At 34.1% G+C, this 16,110-nt stretch overlaps 1 protein-coding gene across 3 annotated transcripts; it reads right to left on the bottom strand.

The window, feature by feature from the left end:
• Positions 1-614: 614 nt before the first annotated feature.
• Positions 615-15,963, bottom strand: LOC138323187 (protein lin-54 homolog). Of its 3 annotated transcripts, XM_069267598.1 has the most exons (13): positions 15,885-15,963; positions 13,857-14,761; positions 13,074-13,227; positions 12,612-12,733; positions 11,971-12,207; positions 11,327-11,475; positions 11,018-11,089; positions 10,423-10,568; positions 9,110-9,204; positions 8,153-8,352; positions 6,315-6,490; positions 5,855-5,901; positions 615-4,909 (listed from the first exon to the last, which is right to left on the bottom strand). In XM_069267598.1, exons 1-12 carry the CDS (start codon positions 15,901-15,903, stop codon positions 5,861-5,863), a joined length of 2,316 nt encoding a protein of 771 aa, XP_069123699.1. In that variant the 5' UTR covers positions 15,904-15,963; the 3' UTR covers positions 615-4,909; positions 5,855-5,860. The 3 variants fall into 3 exon arrangements, with proteins under 3 accessions (XP_069123699.1, XP_069123701.1, XP_069123700.1); XM_069267600.1 differs by lacking the exon at positions 5,855-5,901 and having other exon boundaries at positions 615-5,450; XM_069267599.1 differs by lacking the exon at positions 5,855-5,901.
• Positions 15,964-16,110: the final 147 nt, after the last annotated feature.

Below are 16,110 nucleotides of genomic sequence, written 5' to 3'. Positions count from 1 at the left end.
AAATGTAAGTTATGTACACAAAAAGTCGCCCATATTTTAGAAATCTTTCTGTACTCCTGGTACATTTATCTTTCACAGTAAACATCAGCGATGGGATTCTTCCTCTTTTCACAGGATTTCCTCTGATTGTACAATATTCATAAGAAACAAATCATGTCAGATAAGGTCTGAAACATGGGATGCAAGCTGATGTTAGAAGCACAACATGTCAAACATTGTTAAATGGGGATGAAACAGTTTCAAAAAGCTGTCAGAATTATTTTCATGTACCTAGTCATCTCACCCAAAGAGTAGAACAAAACTAATTGTATATGTATACTGGGACAAAAAGGCGTTTTCAAATGATGCAGCAATGTGTAGAAAATGCATTTGATCTGATGTACAGGTGGTGTAACGATCATCTGAACATGACCCCTTATGGGTTGTTGTCAGATGCTCTTTTGAACGGCATGGATATTTTTTGTGGTTGTTCTACAGACTGTTGGGCCTTGGCTTAGGCATTTGTTTTGTGGTAGTTCCATGGACTGTCTGGGCTTAAGTAACTTGTTTTCAGGTGGTGCTGATGATGATCTGATTGACCTTGACAAAGTGAAAGGAAAACCAGAACACATCACTTTATGAATATCATTTATTTAGTGGTACTGTATGCTGCACACACACAAGCTGCTCCAATGAAGATGACATAAGAAACAATACTATAGATCTGGCTAACAAGTATACACTCGCACGGTTCTACTATTGCACAATCAAACACTCTCCAATCTGTCCTTAACAGAACAACAGCTTCACTAGAGAGATAGGAAATCGAAGAGAAGTTAGGATGATACAGGTTTGACAGCAAATAGGGATGATGAGAAGCATTAATATTACATTATGATGATGGTCAATGATGAATTAAAAACACTACATATTACTGAAAGTTCATACAAGTGATTCTCGTCATAAATTTACATTTAATTGTTAGTTAGTTCTGATAACACTTTGATAATATTACATGTTTTGTAAAACTTATTTTAATATAATCACATTGAATGAAGTAAAATTTTCACATCTATATTGATAGCAGAGGAAATGTCTGCAGAACAAAATTGGTATGAAATGTATGCCATCTACATGTATATGCAAAATGAGACCAAAAATGACTGTTGAAAAACATCTAATAAATGATTTATTAATTTAATTAAATATGCAATACTGTAAATTGATCACCTATTAAGGAAGTAAGCCCCTCTAATATTAACAAACACCAATAAAATAAAAATCAAGTAAAAATTACTAGTTGTCCCAAAAATTACTAGTTGTCCCAAAAATTATGCATAAATTGCCCTATATAAAAAATATCCATATAATGTATTCATACATTCTGATTATAGTTTAATATTCTGAAATCATATATTATAACCTATATGTACCCTTTTTAACCTGTAAGCAAAATCAAAAATCCATTCTACCCCCAATTTATCCTATTGTTTTTAGCTGGACAACGTACCTCTATATTCCTATATAATACCACCCATACATGTACATGTTTTCCACATCTTCACAAAGGAACAAATCGGATGAAAAAAATCACATTGAAATTAAAATTCTTGAGGTCATTTAGTAAAATCCTGGATATATTTAAATAACCATTCATCAATGCCTCATCCTAATTAAGGAAAACGAGAGAGAGAGAAGAAATATCTATCAACAACAGACACCTGGAGAGTGTACACAAAATCAACAACAAACATGAGCAATTATAACATGAAAAAGAAACCATCCCAAGAAAAGAACAAAACTTTTAAGCAGAATATCATCAGAATCAAATATATCTTTTGCTTCAAAAAAAAAAGTAAAACTAAATCTACACTTAATGATATACCTGGCAGATATTCTATATTTCATTCTTTGCTAAGGAAGGTTAATTTTCATTGAAGTGTGTATTGCAGCACGGTAATAAAAGTGACATGTAGGGATAGGCTGTCACCATTAAAACTATACAAACAACGAGCCTGTGATGCCGTGCACCGTCTATGTGTGGTATCACAGTAAGCCTACCTAGGTATTTTACAGAGAACATGCCTATGTGTATAGAGTCCTAAAGCTACCTGTACATAATCTTACAAATTATACCCTAATCTTACAGACATTAATAATATTTGTAGCTTTACCCATTTCTATCATCAATTGCCAATGTAATCGAAATGTCTGTCCAAAAAAATCATTACCTCATTGTTACAGTACATATGAAATATTTCTCATACAAATATAAGTTCCCAATGTATGTTCTCATTATTAATTTCACTATTTGTAGGAAATCTAAAAAAATTCAAATATCCACCGTTTCTTAAGGAATTAACTTCAAGGCAAAACTTTTCTCCATGAAAAGATAAATGCATGCTACATAATGTGTTGGATTAAATCTGTTATCTACACAAAACGGGAATGATTTTATGAATGCAGCACCTGATATTTAACACTATTCAATAGATATTGTGTGATTGTGAGCAAGGAGAAAGAAAAAACACAATTCTGAAGTTGATGATTATTCAAAGAACTTTAAACAGTGAGTAATAAACAAATGAGGAACATAAAACTACAAAATAAAGCTTACATATACTCATACTAACATTTTTTCTAAGATACGTATTACTTTTGTGATATCAGGAGCAGAGTATTGCAGTTTACAGGTCTGAGGCTTGGGGCAATTACTTTCTGTGAACGAGATCATATTATTTTCATATACACAACTTCAATATCATGAGAAATTTATAGTGGGCCAAGATCACATTAAAAATTATTGCAACCAAATCATCTACTACAGCAGTCCTATGGTACAGTTGCTTTTCCCATTTAATAGTAAAGAAACGTCAAAGCAGTTCAATATCATACAATCTACTTTAATAATTGGTTTTTACTCTCTGCATGTAACACAATGAACCAAGGGAAAAAATACTTGTTTACGGAAAAGAATGCCATCATATGATCAAGTAAATATTGGAATTGAAAGCATAGGACAGGACTTCAAAAAGAGAGGCCCATTATAATTAGATGCAATAGTCACCCCGAGAATTATGTCCCTTTTTACCCCTTCCATCAGCTACTTTATGTTTGTTAATTTACAAATAAATTTGGATAGAATTGACCAGCATAGTATATATACTCCTGTTATTAACTTAATTAGTCTCTTGATTGCTTAAAGATCTTGTCATACTCGACATTTGATTGAGCATATTATTCTTTACTTAAGCTATGGACGCAATATCAGATCTTTGGGTCTATGATAATTGAGAAGTTAAAAATCTAGATTGAAATTGTTGACAAAAATTGGAAGACAAATGTGATCACACAAAATCAACTCGGTTTAACCCGAAAGCAAATAGAAATAGAACATAGATTCTTAACCAACTTTGTCTCAGTTGACATAAACATTCCGTTTTAGTTTGATCAACTGGATTTATTCAAAATTCCGTATGAAAACTATGGGGCCTAATATTATAAATGACAAAAAATAAAAGAACAATATAAAGTTACAACAATGTTACAAAGTAATCAAACATGGTTGTATTTTTACCAATACACAATGTTATAACAATACATTTATGTAATTAATTGACTGAAATCGAAGTTCATTTGAAACAAAAAAAGAAAAAATTCTTAAGACTTACTAATAAATGGTATGACATTTCACCACTGTTTTGGCAGTTTATCTCAACTCAGATACATTAATCACTGGAGGAGAGATATACTAGAAACAAATATAATGAAAACTGAAAAGTATAGGATACTCAAATATCCATGATATTACTCATAATAATTTTTTGCTATGACACAGAATTAAGAAGTTTTGTAGCCATAATAATTTTTTGCTATGACACAGAATTCAGAAGTTTTGTTAAGTTTGATTATACAATGTAAAGCAAAAACATTTCAACTTTCTTTTGTAATTTTTGTGATCAAAGTTAATTGGCAAAGTTTTATATTGGCAAATAAGTAGTTCTAAAATATATACTCAAAGGCAATTAATATACAATGCCATAAAATTTTCATTCTGCCGAAACTGAATCTCTATGTTTTGACACAAAATTCCTGAAATTTAGCAGCCACGAAAGTAAGTTGGATTACAGAACTACATTGAGAACCAACAGGTGTAATAAAACTTCCCATTTAATAACAAATTTCATTTAAATTGGAATTAAATTTGTTCTCTACATTGTTATTTTAGTAAAGTGTGTGATAAAATATTTTCATATTTAAACTTAAAAATGGATTTACAAAAAAATCACAAATTTTACAATACACATGGTGTCTTCACATAATTCATCATGACAATATACACAAAATTGAAACTCTCACTGCTTCTTTTCAACTCACTGTTAAACTGATCATAAATTCACTACCAATCTTACTTCATCAAATAACATAGAAATGTGCAGCCAGGTGAAAATGTGACAGAATTAAGGGGCAGATAAAAGCTATCAGGCTGTTTTCAGAGAGATGATTACCGGGTAACAGTATGTGATATTAAAGCATAGTGACTATAGTTGATAACACTTTGATAAGAGGCATGTTTGGTGTCAGAATCCATAATATATATTAAATAAAATTTTGTCTGTACAATGTCTTGCACCAATCTCATAATATACATCTAGTCACCAGTAAATATACAGAGAATAGTCTCATTGTCGTGCGACCAGTCCATATGTACACAATTTAGTGGAGTCCAATCACTTGCTCTTATATATGAATCCTCTCGCGCAGATTCCTTCTCACACGATGCATAGAATCAAAGTTTGTCACAAATCTAGACATGAGGCCGGCACCATGACAGTAGGTGCTGCCGAGAGAATCAGTCATCATTGTCTTCAAACATGGCTTGATTTTCCTTCATTGAATCATGGTTCTCCGTCACTTTCAAGAGGTATATCTATGTAGAACAATGCACATAGCTAACAACATTGTAACGATTTTATCATTCTATTATACTTGTTTGTTTATATTCTTTCTCAGCTAAGTAATAAAGGCTTTCTTGATAAATGTTTTACAGGATGTCTATGCTATAACATTAAGGTTCTGTTTTTGAAAAAATGAGTTATTTTTGTAATCATATAGGTATCCATTTCAATGAACTTTTTTAATTACTTAACACAAAAGTATCCCATCTATTTGATATAGAAAGTCCAGTCAATCATTTCAGCAGAAGCATACATTAATATGAAATTGCCTGTAAAGATTAGATTGTGATCGATAAAGATTGGTGTTTATGATAACGACAATGCACTGATGAAAGGACGATGAGATGGATATGGAGGAACGGCCAACACTTGAGGGCAACATGCAGGACAACAGATGGAGACGGTGGTCTACTGCATGCACAGATATGATGGTACAGGGAAGGACAGCATGCTCAGGTTAGTGGGATGTGTCCTGTCTGGGCCTCATCTTGTCTCAGGAATTCAACTCAGATTCTACATAAGAAACAAACTAAATTATCACCTAGTGACAAATACTGATCCAGCTCTTTCATTAACAACTGATACTCAAAGTCAGGGAGTTATATGTTCCCTATAACTTATACACCCATACAGATGCATGCGAGTTCTTCTTACTCAAATGCTGAAACAGTCCACTCAAAAATTTCTAGGGTAAATGAGTAAAAGCAAACTCTTAAATTTAACACAAAAATTAAAGCACATAATTTATGGTCACATGAGATCATAAAAGAGACTTCCAAAAACATGTTTATTACATTTTTATTGGTAAACATCTACCAATAAATCCTCACTGAGAAGTATCAGTTGTAAATAGAAGAACTTTTTTTCCCTTAAAACAACAAATAAAATCAATCATTCTCCAAGACACTACTATTTACCTGGCCCTATCTACCATCCCAGTTGGGGTCAACTGAATTCACTAACTCTGCAATAAAAATCATCAAACTTCCTTTTCACCCAGCTTTCAAAAATAACCACATTGTATTCCATATGTAGGTAAACATTTTCATTTTTAAAATCATATGTTTGCCTATCTGCAGTGATAAACCTTTACTATGCTTAAATTTTTGTGTGTCCAATTTTATAAACAATATCATTCAAATTACCAATATGCACCCAGTCAATGCAGCTTAATTAGCCCATCTTTAGCTAGGAAGGAGATAATATATGCAGAGTAAATGATGCAAAAATACAGAATGAGCTAGATGTTCTATGTAGAGAAAGAGTGCTAAAGAGTAATTACCAAGTCCATTTTTACCTGTATAAGGGAGTTTTTGATATGATTGAATGTATGGATGATTGAACATGTGAATGATTGAATCAATAAATTGATGATACCTTTTGTTTTGTTTGCGGAGTCGATGATTTGTAGAAGACAACGACCAAATTCCTCAATCACCATTCGTTCCTGAACAACAGGGGGCATCTTGAGTCGTTCTGCTTCTTCTGCCTGTGCTAGCAGACAAGCACACGTCGCCTCTGCTACTTCTGCTGTGATGAATGTGTAGGGAAGTCTGGACAAAACCAAACAATCTTCAGTTAATAATACTTTCTTTGGAAGTGATAGGGCCAAATTAGTACAAGAATCACACATAATTATTGAAATCATTGATATCTATTACATTTTGCAAAACATCTTTTAGATATATAAGCAGGACAAAATTGTCTTCATAACATTAATTTCATGTATGAAATGGTAGAGTACATATAGTCTCAAAAGGATTAGTCTGAAAAAAATCTGTTAAGTACCGTAAAAACTTGTATAATTTGCGCACCAGTGTAATTTGCGCATCAAAAATATTGGGAAAAACGATGTCCAGGGAGTCCCAAAATCGATGTATGAAGGTGACAATTTCAATGCAAAATATTCCCCTGAAATGCTTGACAACTTGCACAAAGAAGTGTTGTATTAAGAAGAAATAACATATTAAAACCGCATTGTGTTTGTTTTCTTTTATTGGCCACCTTAACCTGAAACTAAAATATCTTGCAGATGTCTAAAACATCGGCGGTCCGGTCCGCTGTACTCCGTGCCCATGTCAATGCTTTGAGATATTACACATGAATAGTAATCAGGACCATTTAAAAAGATTTGAATCTATTTGTTTAAAATTGTCACAATAAGTAATTAGTGTGTTTGAGATCATTAACAATCAACAGCAATCGGCTAGCGGATACGTAAGTTAGCTTGCAATAATCACATTGCGAGTAAACTCACTACCTGTACGGTACCAGATCCAAGCTGATGGCTAATAATATTTATAAATACGGTTGAATATGTCACTAACCTTGTAGCTTGTTAATTCAGCAGTAATAAAATTGCAAACCACTTATTAAAGTCCTAAATATAGGTCAGTTTAGGCATCTTATAAATCCCACGTGTGTTTTGACTTTTTGCACACGGCCTTCAGCTGGGCCCTACGTAAGGTTTCATGTGCAAAGCTAATGGCTAATTATATTTATCAATACGGTTGAATATGTCACTAACCTTGTAGCTTGTTAATTCTGCAGTAATAAAATTGCAAACCACTTATTAAAAGTCCTAAATATAGGTCAGTTTAGGCATCTTATAAATCCCACGTGTGTTTTGACTTTTTGCACACGGCCTGCAGCTGGGGTATACGTATGTTTGTGTATACACACACACACTCTCTACAGACTTTCTCTACAGCCTCTCTCCCCTAAAAAAATACAGGTAAACTAGATTGACCCGGCCAAAGTCACTGATTGTGGCTGTCCCATTATACTACGAGGTGCACAGGGTATAATCGCTTGCTGTCAGTAGAAGCCATGCTCTCAGTCGCCATGAAACAAGACAATGTGATCATAACTTAACACTTTAATTAGCCTTAGATAATCCACTTTAATAGGTGAGGCATTGTTTTTACAATCTTTAATACCTTGTATCATATAAAATGGCTACCATACACAGAGCGGTACCTCAACATTCATAGATCGTCAGCCCCTCAGAATGGACAGATTTTTTCCCCGTAAAATTTTTAAATCTCCTCTATCAATATAATTTGCGCACCCCCAACTTCAAATTTTATTTTTGCACAGAAAAAGTGCGCAAATTACACAAGTTTTTACGGTAGACAAATTATTAATATCCACCACAACGACGTTAGGAAGAAAGTTTAAAATTTAAGCTGCTATGCTTCCTAACGTTAGCTTACCTTTCTCCAGTAGCAGAGGAAACTGGTGGCCTTGATGGTATGCCAGAAATCTGTGATGATAATTTGCTTTTAGCTGCAGTTTGTTGCTGGACACGTACTTCAGCAGCATCAGCTAAATGCATTAAGGTTTTCCTTTCTGGACTTTCTTCAAAGTTCTTACACCCCACACATTTACAGTGATTTGAACACATAATTTTTGCCTGAAAGAGAAAGGTAGAAATAAGAGAAAGATTAAAGTCACTATATAATGTTTGCCCCAATGTCGAAGTAAGAGAGAAAGGCCAAAATCTCTTTTAACTCAAAATGATGCTGGCTCTTTTAATGAAATAATAATATGAATATTTTAGACATTTGACTGTATGGTTATAATAAATCATTAAATCTACATGTATATACAATTTTCCAAGCTCAGAAACTTTTTCATTACACTTATACAGAAACTTGACATGAACGTGAAAATCATCCTCAGATGATAGATCAGTATTCATTTCCATACTTAAAAGGTATAAGTAACTACTAAAGGTCATGGTTAAACCCACTGATTATAATTTATGGTAAGGGTCCAATATAGGTCAATGTGAACTTATCGCTATTATATCAATAGAATACACCAGTTTAAGCATTTTTGGGGGAGACTACAATGATAATTACTGTTGAAATGTAAAATATTGAATACTTGTCAAAAAACTGAACATATATCTCTCTATTCTCTATACATCTTCCCATAAACAGTTGAGTTCACAAACAAGGTCTGTAAGATTGACAATTAGTTTGGCTTGCTTAACCAACCCATATATGCAAGCACATCACATATGATTTGGTTGCAACTAGGCATTGACTTTCTATTCTGAGGTGAAATCTATTCAAGTATTCAAGTTTCTTTGCACCCTTCCATAACTATAGTAAAATAACCATATTAAATATTATTCTTTTACAATTTTTCAAATGGATAATTACCTCGTAGCATTCACAGTAATTTTTAAGGCATCCGGATCGTTTACAGTTACATCCCTTGTTATGGCGACGGTCTCCATTGCCTTCTCTACCTTTACCTATTTACAACAGTAAAAACACATGAAGGTAATCTCAACAAGCAAATTTGAGGAATTAATATCCTGCGCTTTCCTTAATCAAATGGCCATAACTTCGCCAAATAGGGACCTATGAAAGTGCCATCAAACATGACCAAGGCCCCCAGACATTTAACCATGCTACCAAGTTTCAAGAAAATCTTGTAATATTTGCAAGTTATTGAACGGAAACAGACCAAAATGGTGTTTTTCGTTAATCAAAGGGCCATAACCTCGCCAAATAGTGTCCAATCAAAGTCCTGATAAAACTTGGCTAAGACATTTAAACCATGTTAGCAAGTTTCGAAAAAATCCGGTAATATTTGCAAGAGTGATTAAACAGAAACAGCTGAAAATGCTGTTTTTTGTTAATCAAAGAGCCATAACTCTGCCAAATAGGGTCCGATGAAAGTGCCGAGCATATCCATTCCAGCCCTTGGCTCATTTAACCAAGTGACCAAGTTACAAAAAAATCGCCTAAGATTTGTGGCAGTTATTGCACGGAAACCAAGCGTTACAGACAGGTGGACAGAAAAATGGGCAGACCAAAATTAATATCCCGTTTCGGTGAAAGCGGGGGATAAAAAACGATCCTATAAAAGGACAAGAAAAAGTTGTATGTAGATTTTCCTGTCTACATCTGGAAATGTAAGCCAATGACTTTCCTATCTCAGTTAAATGCTAAGTAATATTTCTAAGACTAAGATCTCCCCGAGATGTACGGGAGAAAACATTGTCTACCACATTTCATTTTTTCATATGTATGGGAGAAAACATTTTCTCTTACCGTGGACAAGGATATACGAAATTTTACCGGTGTGAGATTTTTCTATCTCACCCTAGGGTAAAGACAAGCTACATGAGATCTTTGCACGTGCCTAACAATTGTTTGACGTCACGACAACAGTATCATGACGTCGCGATAATAGTATTACAACGTCATGACAACAATGAAATGATGTCACAAAGATGGCGACTTATTGAGGTCACGTCATCCTCGCTTGCATAAAAGACACGTTTATTAGAGACACAAAGTGGTACACTGGGTAAGAGAAAAAGAATCAAAGCCTCGTGTTTGACAACTTAAGAATCTTATCCCGAGGGTTAAGATCTCCTGTCTCACCCCAAAGAGGGTGAAAGATTCTATTAGTCTCACCTCAAAGGTGTGAAAGATTCAATTAGTCTACCAGATATTCTTACCTATCTTTGGGTGAAACGCCATTGGATTTCTGTCCAGACAAGATTTAATAGCTTTAGATCTTTCTTCTTCATGATCCAGATTATTAGCACAGTTGTTACAATTGCAGTTATGACAAAACTCGCCGTTGGCAAAACAGTCACAATATCTGAAAATTTTAACCATGAAATTCAGCCAGTTTATAGCATGACTATTGCATAATTATCCTTGATCTATAGAAACTTCAGTCAAAAGGTACTGAGTACAAAACTTTTAAACGTAATTCAACTATTTCGTTAGATTTTCTTTTCCATACAAAATATAAAACCATTTTATAATTAACAGAGGCTATTTTACTTCCATTCTTACATCTTTATATATAATTCAATGGAGAATTAATTGAGGATTTACCCTACCAATAGGTAATAGGTGAATTTTTTTCCCTTTTTTTATTCGAAATATTTATGTTCATTTGACAGACAGTTACAGAACAATTATTGTCAAGGAATAATTTTGCAGTCACAGACGAAGTGAATTAAACAGTGTTATAATAGTTATGGCAACAGGAATTATAATTCAAGTGTGTACAGATACAATTATATATATATATATACTTACAGCTTTAAGCACTGGGATTTTGTACAATTACATGGCTTTCTCGGTCGGGCACCAGTTGGCTCAATCACAGGACTTTGTTAAAAAAAAAATAATGCTTTCAAACACCAACATTTTACATATCAACAATTGCATCTTTTCAATATAAGTCTCAGCTAGAACTGATATCCAATTTTCCTATGAAATTTAAATGCAAATTTAATGTTAAAATAGGGGTTGAAAAAATCTAAATTTAAGAATGTATGCTGCCTTCTGACAGAAATAGTATCCACTTATAACAATGTTGTTTTGTATTTTGGTATATGTACATACCTTAGGCCATTCACAGAGTTTCTGGCCATAGCATTAGCACTAACGGAAGGGTCGTTACTGGCGATAGCAATATAATCCTGTTTGCTCTGTTGAACTGGCGGTTCTGGAGGCGCCACCTGAGCGACTGGTTTTGGGGCTGGTTGCTGCATCTGAAAGAAAATGCATTCACCTATCATGTGAAAAAATACAAAACCTATTAATAACAAATTAAAGAACAATCAGTAATTACACTTTTCAGTTTAACTTACCTTTGGAAACCAATAGAGCAAGACAAAAAGATCAAAGAACAGAAATGGAGATTACAATAGGGCTCCAAAATCAAAGATACAGGGTCCTAATTAATCTTATTTTCAGGGGACCTAATGGAATTCAAAGCAGATAAGAGGATCTCAAACAGATCTTTATTATACCATTTACAGCCCAATTTTGTTGTAAACAGTAAATAAAAGAAACATGAAATGTCTGCCAGCCTCCAAAATATATCCAAGTGAGACATGACTGGACTGATACAGGTTAAAATATATGGTGCCTATCTCATGCTTTAATGATGGGGCATAAATAATATTCTCCAATAATTTTTTCAAACTGGCCAGGAAATGAGAATTTTTCTGCATGACCAGGTTTTATCAATATTCTGAACTGACCTGTGTAAGGTAAGATGCTGGCACCAGAGCAAACCCTTGTAAGCCTTGAGCACTGCTACCCGCAGACAAAATGGTGGCACCAGCAGGCAGTTGTCCAAGTGACCCCGAACTTGCCGGTCGGATCTGCTGTAGCGTTGTAGCTGTTGTCGTGGTACCAACAGTACGTAATTGGTTTGGCTGAGCGGGTAAGAGGATCCGATGCACACCTGCTGCACCGGCTTGGGATACCATGGTTTTCTGATTAATAAATTAGCATCCATTAAAATATTAGGAGTGGTCAGTCTTAGAAAACAAATATGTCAAAACACAACCATGTAATTTGAACTATAAGGACTGGTATCATTTATGTACATTTACCTTCGAATTATCATATTATGTATCTGCATATTGTCTTTGGGTGGTTCAGGTATAAACAAGAGATTCCATAACATTTCATAGGAACTGGACAAGATTTATTAAAAATTTGTTGTTTTGAGCATTTATTATTGAGGTCAAGATATAACATATAAACAGCATAGGTAATACTTATTGACCTATGCATATAAACTCAAGACACATCATAACACATTTCAATCATTTCTTCAAGATATCTGTACTATCATTATCTGTCCTTTCTAGCTTGTGCTAAGGGTCTAACTTACTTGTACTGGAAGTGTGATTTTCATCTGTTGTCCAGACTGTTGTGTTAAAGATACTGTGCTTGAACTAGATCCCTGTAATCCTTGTACCACAGATGTTAGCTGACCTGCTGTCGTTTTCCCAGCTGTAAAAGTATTCATAGTTTATTCAATTAACTTAATTTGTTCCATATAAACATAATTAAGTAAGTATACATTACAGTGTTCATTGCATTTACAACATATAGATCATCATATGAATTACCGGTAATATCCAATCACATGAATTGTGTAATTATTCATAATGTTCTTTCTAATTAACATTAATATAAAGACCTTATTCATTAGGTTTTAGGATTAAAATTTTCTTCATTCTTTCACAAATGAAAAAAAAAATAATGACAAGAAAGCAGTGTGATTATTGTATACTATTTGGAGAGTATAAAAATGATGAGAGTGGGCCTGAGAAACAAGTAATATGCTTACCTTGTGAGGAAGGGGCGACTAAGCGTACATACTGGAATTTACTGCCCTGGACTGGGTGGGCACCAGACAGAGGAATGGCCATGTGTTTCATACCTGCCTGTGTAATGATCTGAGGATTACTGCCCAGCAATGTCTGGCCAGACGCAGATTGAAGCTAAAACCAACACATCAAATTTTCAAAATGTATAAAACGTGGGAAAGTTACTAATGTCAATACCTTTTACTAACCTTTATTAAGTTTATGGAAAAAACTACATTCATTAATTGAACTGCTACTGTTATCAGGATTTTTTTACTGAACTTTTGTATCACATTCATTCAAATTTTGATCACAGGGCTTTTTCTCACAGCATTGGGAATGGGGCCTGTGGCTTTAAATTTGGGGAAAAGTGCGACAAAACTTGAATTGGGAAAAATTATGACAGATGAAATAAAGTATGAAAAAATTTTTTTTTTTTTATTTCGAGTGTATTTATGTACTTTTCTGAAGCCAATTGACAATTATTCAAAGCCTTAACCAACTAATTTCATGCAATATTTTAGGACAGTTTTCAAGAAAATTTCATTTGCGGAAATTTAAGGCTTGAACTGGGAAATATTGAGAGCTTTTGCCATGGGGAATGGGATCGGCCCCAAATCATGTTGAAAGCCCTGGATTAATAACATCATATATTTGAAAAAAATTTGAAATTTAATGAAATTTAACATTATAGCTGAAGTGCTGTAAAAATGCACAAAAGGAACTTATTCTTTAAAATCATGTAAACAGTTGTAAACACATACCACAGTCCCTTGTTTTATAACCTTCGACGGTGACATTGTAATCATATTTATTGGCCTAGACACTGTCACAGTATTTCCAGTTGTACTTGAAATAGTCACTGGTGTAAATGACATTGTTTCTGATGGATTTTTTGCTAACATAGATATTGCAGCTGGAGCAATCCGTTGTGGAGATTTTCCGACTGACACAGGAATCATTGTTATTTTTGTAGGAGTCTTTGTGGGTGACATTGGAAGTTGTCGCACCGGTATTCCGACTTTACCCGGAGAAGATGCTAGCTTCACAGTGGAAGCAGACACAATACCTTGTGGAGATATAGTTATTGTTTTTGTAGGAGTCTGTGAGCCCTGTGGTACTATACTGATACCCTGGCCACCAGAGGACAGAGTCTGACCCAATACCTGATTTAATTGAATAGGCATGGCTTGAGGTTGACTAGTATTAGGGTTCTTTGTAATTATCACTTTAGTTACTACTGGACTACTACCAGATCCTGATAAAGGTCTCTTGATAGTTGTAACGGTAGCTGTTTTTGTAGTCGAAGGTTGCGATACCACAATTACTTCCGGTGTAGATCTAGCAGCTGTCTGCTGAGACACATAAATGATTTCTGGCTGTTTGGCATTGTTAGCTGAGGAATCATTCTGTGATGTGGCTGAAGAGCCAGAAGTCTGATCAATAGATTGACCTTCCACTAACACAGTTTCCACTCCACCAATTTCTGGTGTGGAAGATATTTCATAGGTATCCAAAGGGGTATCCAGATTTTCAGCAGGCTCGTAAGTCACAGTTGTTGAATCGTCAATATAGTTTGATGCAGTACTTTGCAAACTGTTTATAACATCCGTGTTTGTTACATCACTAGAAACTGTTACAACTGTTAGATTTTCATTATTTCCTATGCCTGAAATATAAAATAAATTCAGATAATATTTGAAATAGCAAATACATGCATTCTGAGTCATAACCATTCTTTTGCCTGCAGTCGCGTGTCTATCTTTCATTGCAAAGATAATGACAATAATCAATTATTACAGAAAATCACAGCATGAAATATCAGTGATTGAATTGTCAAGAAACTCAAGATTATATATATATATATTACATTATAATTCTACTATAAAAATAAAAGTAAATAACTTAACTAAGGATAAACAAGTATACAAACTTATTGAAAATCATTTGGTCTATATCAGATTGTGCTATGTCAAGATATTTGCTTATGACACAATAAATTACCTCAGAAAAACAAACACAAATGCAGCAAATGTGCAGCTACAAAATAGCTGCATGTTTGATAAGCAAAAGAATAATTAAAATGAAAAACTGACATTTAACACCATACATTTATTTTTGTATTCAATGTATGCAATGAAGTAACTTTTGCAATATCTATAAAACGAACAAAATAGTTTATATTAGTGAATCAATCTAAAACATGCAGTTCCTTTGGTACTTCAGCTGCACCTGCTGTGCATTTATCGTCACTTCCGGGAACAATGTGGCTAAACTTGCAACCGATAAGACCGTGCACTATAAACGGTTAGCAAAATACTAATTTTACTTGATCTGCATCGGTGAATTTGCACATTTTATATATTTGCTTCACAGGTGGAAGCTTGCAATTTACTGCAATAGGCCTAAATTGCAATCAAATGGCGCGCCATTATGCCGACAGGAATGCAGGGAAATTTAAACTGCGAAATATGTTGTGTAAATCGAAAAACATTAATCTGACAATTTAAATACAACTGTGGAATAACCACACCAATCTGATCAAGTCCACATTACTGACAATGGTTTAGCAATGCCACGTGCACCCTATTTATGCACGTAAATAAAAATAATCTCAACTTTCTGAAGCGAAGCGACGAATTTACACAGGGGTCGTCCTGTTATTTTATCGACATGCACGCAAACATCCAAAATATCACATAATAAAATAGGCGATTTTCTTAATGAGATATTGTTCTGTGGATATACCAGTGGTATATAAAAGTTGTATATGTCGATTGACTACTACAGACCTGTTCTCTGGGCAGGCATTCTGTGTTTGTTCAAAATCACGCGCCCACCATTACCATCCCATAATACTCGGGTCTCTATTCCGCGGAGAAAAATGCAGAAACTAATCATTGATTTTTGATTGGCATTGATAATGTAAATATGTTAGAAAAAAAATAAAAGATTGAATCCCCGCTTAAACCCTACTGTTTTCTATTCTTAATAGTGGAAATTTGTGTACATATTCAG

The sequence above is a fragment of the Argopecten irradians genome, chromosome 5, assembly GCF_041381155.1.
Source record: "Argopecten irradians isolate NY chromosome 5, Ai_NY, whole genome shotgun sequence".
Classification (NCBI taxonomy): domain Eukaryota; kingdom Metazoa; phylum Mollusca; class Bivalvia; order Pectinida; family Pectinidae; genus Argopecten; species Argopecten irradians.
This window is presented reverse-complemented; position numbering and strand designations above follow the sequence as displayed.